We start from the raw sequence: 5,970 nt of genomic DNA on the forward strand, positions 1-5,970 counted from the left end.
AATATCTCTGATGCAAAAATGTCTACATTAATGGCGGTAAGGCCTGCCGCTCCAGGAGGCAAGAGACATTTCACATTGAGAGTAACTGCCAGCACTGATTGGTCTGTTGCCTACTTGATTGATTGACTGGTGGCCTCACATCCTCGTCTTATTATTTATCCCAACAAATGAAGCTGCACTTATTTGTCCCTTTTTTCCCCCGTTCAAACTTTCATTCTTAGAAACACTGAATTATCGGTTTCTAGTAGCTTCAAGCTAAAACAATCAAACACTTCTACTTACATATCACCCCATGTGATCAAGCTGTGCAGAAACATTCGCTTTTTTTTGGATAAACAACTGAAAGGAATTCAGCTTTCTATGTTATCCTAACTAAGTGGGACGGATGTTTCGAGGATTATGTATTCATTTCTTTCCTGCAGGATCAATAAGTGTAACAGGCTGAGGTAAAGTGGGTCTAACTGGAAACAGGAAGTGTTTTCATCACTGAGGGTTAAAACTAAATTCCTAAGTCCAAAAATGAACAAATGCACAAAACATGTTGAACGTCATATTTTCAGGTAGAGCCATTATGCAATCCAAAAGCCTAAAATAGGATGTCCAAACCGGAGCGCTTTGACTTTAAGCACCAGTAGAGCCTCAGCAGACGTGGTGGCAATTTGCCCCGGCACTATTTCTAGCGTCTGCCTCAGCCTGTGAATCATTCAGAACATGGTAAGAGCAGAGCCTGTTCCCAGGAGTTGGTGGGTGGTGCAAACATGTTGGCAGGAACCCCTGCAGCAGACCTGAACTCCCTTCATGAAGCGGCGTGGAGCCAAGCAGTCAGAGCACATGCATGTGTGGGTTGGCGGCCATTCTGCTTACCTCTTTGTGGTCCTCCACCACACTGAGCAATGTGTCAATAGTGTTGAGGATGCCCATTGCCGTCACCGCTTTATCATCGCCTCCCTCCTCATCGGGCCCCGTCTGAATCACCTGGTTGAACGTCATCGCCTGCCAAAATGCAAACAAACATGTTTCTATGATGGGGAGCCACACTGATGCCTTCTCCCTTTGTTTAGAGAAAGACATTGATTATCAGAGACTACTCTACGTACCAAATGCTGCGTCATCTCCACGGCGATGGGAGTGACCTCCTCACTGTATTCACAGATCATCTTTTGTATGACGTTTGTCAGGTCATCATTCTCCGTTTCCCTGACTATATGCAGGAGAGCCTGCATCACCGGCCGAATGTAGGGAGCAATATATTCTTTGGCTGACAGAAAAAAAAAACAACAACATTTTATTAGATATGTCCATTATGCATTTAATTACTCAAACCTTTCACTGACCGCAGCCTCACCTTTCTCCTGGTTGCTGATGAGAACCTGCAGAGCGATGGCTGCCTCCACCTTTACCGGCATCTCGTTGTCATTAATGAGGCAGTTTCGGGTCAGCTCGAGAGCCGTCTGGAGGTTTTGGTCACTTTTGAACTTCACTTCGCAGAAGTAATGCAGCACCCAGCAGGCCTTTAAAGAAATAAGATATTAAGATGATGTGGCAAGACAAGCTGAGAGCAAAAATCCACTCAAGTATGACTGGCTTTACACACTCACTCTGGCTCTCATGTAGCCCAGTTCACTGCGGAACAGGGGGAAGACATGATTCTGCAACATGAACTCCATCTGGTCTTTGTAGATCTTTTTCTGTGAAAGAAATGATGATTAAATGCATGCTTTGAGTTTCAACCAAAACTCAGCAAAAGCTGTAAATTATATTCAAAATATGAACTGTGCACAACTGCCACAGGGAAAAAAAAAAATCCTCCAAATATAAAAGTCTAGGATGTCTGTGAGGAGCGTGCAGCCTCTCTCCTCCAGGCTTTGTTGTGCTCAGCAAGGGGCCGCTACCTGTGCTTCCTTCCCCAGTGTCTGACGCGCAACGATAAAAGCATGACGATCATGAAAACAAGAGTCAAGCAGCACAACTGAAACTCCATGACGCAGGATCTTTTCCTGCATCAAACACTAAAGATTTCAATAAACTTCTTTCATTCTGAAATGGCTGGAAACGCAGAGGAAGAAGTGACATTATGTTCCCCCAGTGTTTCTAGAAAGTTACCATGGAACACCAATAACCCTGACAAGCGTAGTGTTTGTGCTCAAGGAGGAAATTTGATTTTATCGTTTGATCAAGACTTTTTATGCCCATCAAAAAAACAAAAAAATTTAGTAGCTTGTTCACCTAGAGAAACAGTCTTCATCGTTTGATTATTTCACCATGAAACTCTTTGGGGAACGTTCTCAGATTTAAAGGCACAGTAAAATTCCCGAAACAGAGTGCATTTGATGTGTTAAAGGTTGATGTTGGGTTCCTAAACATTTTTAAGCGGAAATAATACTTAGACAACTTTAATTGTCATTTTGTATACAAAGAGTGTATAAAAAAACGAAATTTCATTTAGTACAGCTCTCATGACATTTCAATTTCTTAATGTGCAGCAGTGATACAATTGTAAACATTGGTAGAAAAAAAAACATTGATATGATGAGATTGATGCAGAGTCTGTGACTTGATTTAGAGTTTTTTTCAACAGTTCAGCTGTCTGATGGTGGTGGGGAAGAAGCTGTTTCAGAATCTGCTGGTCCTGCACTGAATGCTGCAAAGCCTCAACTCAGAGGGCAGCAGGGAGAACAGTCCATGGTGGGGTGTTTGATAATGTTACGGGCTCAGGACACGCAGCTCTGGGAATATGCGTTCAAACACAAACTTTAAGTTTGTACTTTCAACTTTCACATTCAAACCAATTTAAATGGTATTTAAGGAAATAAAACAGGCTGTTTATATAGAAATTCTGTTGAATATTCATATTTTAAACCAAAATGCCAAGTTTGCTATTAATATTTTAGAGTAAATCTCTTCAGGCTGAGCTAAAAAAAAACATGACGTATTACCACGTGTAGAAGAGCTCTGCTTACCTTCAGCAGGATTTCAGCCAGAGAGCCAATCATATGCAGGGCTCCATCTTTTTTCCTGGGGTCTGAACTGGGATCAGTGAGAATCTGGTAGCAGAAGCCCATCGTCTTTTGAAGTACCTGGAAAAAAAATACATACATCTTATTTTTTTATTTATTTACAAATATACTGTTCTGCAATAATTATTGTTTAAGCATGGAAAAAGCTGCATGTCAGGGTACAGAGAAAAAAAAAAAAAAAAAATACACTTTCAATTTTACTCACCTCTTTCCTCTTGTTGCAGGCAGTGAAGAGCAGCGTCTGGGCAGCTGTTGTTGGGGAAATGAAGTCCTCAAACACGTCTAATGGAAGGGGCCACATGTTAGAGTCACAGTTTTACATTGAATCCATTGGTAAACAACATGCAGCGTTTCTTACCGAACTTCATGCGGATGTACTCGTACGGATCCTCCTGCCAAAGCTCCTCGTCGGAATCTGTGTAACACATGAGGGGGAAAACCACATCCTGAATGATGCCCTGAAAAAGAAAGAGATCCGAGAATTAGCCAAACAGTTATGGGTGAATCTGCCAGGAGCACACCACAAAGGATTGCATGAAAGAAATGCCATCCTCCCATGAACTCCAGTTCTGTTTGCTGATAACACATTTAGCCACTTGGATAGATGAATGTTAAAATGACTTGTTTCTCTAAGTCCTTTAGCACAGGTTATGAGATATTTAAACAAGCTGTATTGGTACCTGGATGTGTGGTTTGAGGTTCTTCCATGTCAAAGCGTGTGCTATTCCCTGGTTGATGTAGTTAAGGGTCTGTTGGAGAACTCTGGGAGCCACGTATTGCTTTTCTTTATACTGATATAAGACCTTCAGCAGCACCTATTAGACACAACGACTTGGTTTAACCAAGATCTCATACGCTACGGTTCAGTTTGATTACAGTTAGTCGTTTCTACCTGCTGGGCAGACACTGCATACTCCTTCAGGAACAGTTCAGCAAACTCTGCATACTCTTTGGTTGTGTTGCCTGGACTCCCATACCTACAAAGTTAAAACCAGGTTGAATGACTGGATTTCTGCAGAAGGCAGGTTAAGGACACGGCTGAAGGATTTACCTCTCAAACAGTCGAGCCAAGATATGAAGGGCCCATTTCTTACATTTCCACCACGGAAGCTCAGGCCGCTCATCTTCATCAATCTGCATAGTCTCCTGCAAAGATAATATTAGGGCAGTGGGTTAATGCAGGACTTTATAAAAGAAAGCTTTTTTTACGATTATTATTAATGTTAATGCAGGTTTGAGAAATTCTGTCTTCTTACTGGGGGAACGTCCCTGTCCACAACCGTCTTCAGGATCTCCATCCACTCTGTCAGAATCTGTCTGTTGATTAGCTCCAGAGGGAGGTTATACTGGACAGGGGAAAAGAAAAAAAAAAAACAATGTCCAATCCCAGAGCATAAAACTGACTGCAAATCAACGACATCAAAGTTGGTTAACTCGATCTAACTGTACCTGAAAGAGAGCGTAGAGAATTTTGAAGATCTGTTTCTGTACGAGGACAGACTCGTTTGAATGATCTGGGAGCAACTGGATGAAGCGATCCTTCAGCATGGGCATGAAGATATGCATGGCCACCACCAGAGGCTGCCTCTCTTCTGGTTTCTTATATCTGAGTCAAATATCAACCTGAGCGTTAATAACGACGCCGATAATATAAACCCCGCCCCCAAGGATCCAGGACTGTGACTGACTCGTAGTTTTTGACGAGCTGGTATAAGCAGAGCAGGATCCCCAGCCAGGCTAAACTGTTGTCAGACTCCAGGTAGAAGCCAATCTTGTCCACGATGCTCGTCCATTTCCCGGGGTAGTCGTGCTTGATGATGTGGTGGATGCATGTCGTCAGCTGGACTCTGATTCAGAAGAGAGTAAAAATATGAGGCGTTAACGGGCAGGGTAAGATGGTTGGATGACAAAGAAAAGAAGAAACTGAGCTCCTCCAGCTTAAAGTAGCCAGCAGGATCAGTGGTTACCTGATGCGCTCGGGGGACTGGATGATTGCCTCTACTATGCTGTCTCGAATAAACTGCCTGTCTTCCTCTGGGATGTTATTAACTGGTGGCTCTGTGCCTGCAACTTCTCCATCACTCCAGTGCTGGATGATCTTGTTCTTCAGGTAAATCACACCTAAAAAGAAGAGAACACAGCTGTCATGACCAAACAGAACCAATAAAAGCAATTTACCCCCCCAGATTTGGCTGCTCTATGCATTTTTAGAGCAACTAAAAGTCTGAGCTGCCCAAATAAACTCTTCCTTCTGTAGAGGAGAGGTTTTAACGTGACACCAGCTTGAGTTTGCATCGCCTCCACAGCACTCAGTTGCATGACACGTGGGGAGAGGCATTTGACAAAGAAGAGAAGCAAGAGCAGACGTCAGAGTGCTGACACAAATGTCTCCACCAGTGGTGATCATAATCCAGCCTGTGGAGGCTGACAAAGCATAAAACCCCCACCCCAGCCTTCTATTCACCCCAGACCACCAAAGCACAAAGAAACAGGCATTCAAATCGTCATTAATGGCATTTTAATAAGAAACCAAGATAAATGAAAAGAAAAAAGGTCCCGTCTGCGTCAGCTTCCACAGCTTTGATAGGGAAAAAAGCCCTATGAGGGGGGTCAACAGCAGTTATTTTATAATTCCCTTTATTCTCTTAAGGTTGTTCAAACTGTTTCAGTAAAACTGCTCCTTGATTCTGCCCCACATTTTTTTCCACACTTAAATGCAGCGCTATGAATGTGTTAGAATTGACTTTAAGGTACTAGTTTGAACAGCAAACTTTAAACCTACATTCTTTTCTCCATTCAGAAGCATGCAAGTTTGCATGCTTCTGAATGGAGGAAGGCCCTTTAACCTCATAAAAACAGCCATGACTCATGAATCATGCAATATATCCCATCTAATCAAACATGTGCACAACTCCTCGCTTGCATTTTATATATATATATATATATATATATA

The 5,970-nt window shown here is 42.5% G+C and overlaps 1 protein-coding gene across 1 annotated transcript in view; it reads right to left on the reverse strand.

Moving 5' to 3' along the window:
- ipo7 (importin 7) overlaps positions 1-5,970 on the reverse strand; it is a 15,235-nt gene that overhangs the window by 5,586 nt on the left and 3,679 nt on the right. Inside the window, exons 3-16 of the mRNA XM_015383469.1 lie at positions 4,985-5,138; positions 4,706-4,864; positions 4,467-4,623; positions 4,274-4,363; positions 4,069-4,163; positions 3,910-3,994; positions 3,698-3,832; positions 3,376-3,475; positions 3,223-3,299; positions 2,961-3,077; positions 1,599-1,688; positions 1,346-1,511; positions 1,098-1,258; positions 865-993 (exon numbers count right to left, since the gene is read on the reverse strand). Of these exons, the coding sequence (XP_015238955.1) occupies positions 865-993; positions 1,098-1,258; positions 1,346-1,511; positions 1,599-1,688; positions 2,961-3,077; positions 3,223-3,299; positions 3,376-3,475; positions 3,698-3,832; positions 3,910-3,994; positions 4,069-4,163; positions 4,274-4,363; positions 4,467-4,623; positions 4,706-4,864; positions 4,985-5,138 (1,715 nt within the window). The remainder of the gene's footprint in view (positions 1-864; positions 994-1,097; positions 1,259-1,345; positions 1,512-1,598; positions 1,689-2,960; positions 3,078-3,222; positions 3,300-3,375; positions 3,476-3,697; positions 3,833-3,909; positions 3,995-4,068; positions 4,164-4,273; positions 4,364-4,466; positions 4,624-4,705; positions 4,865-4,984; positions 5,139-5,970) is intronic.

Source organism: Cyprinodon variegatus, unplaced genomic scaffold (assembly GCF_000732505.1).
Source record: "Cyprinodon variegatus isolate N-32 unplaced genomic scaffold, C_variegatus-1.0 Scaffold285, whole genome shotgun sequence".
Classification (NCBI taxonomy): Eukaryota; Metazoa; Chordata; class Actinopteri; order Cyprinodontiformes; family Cyprinodontidae; genus Cyprinodon; species Cyprinodon variegatus.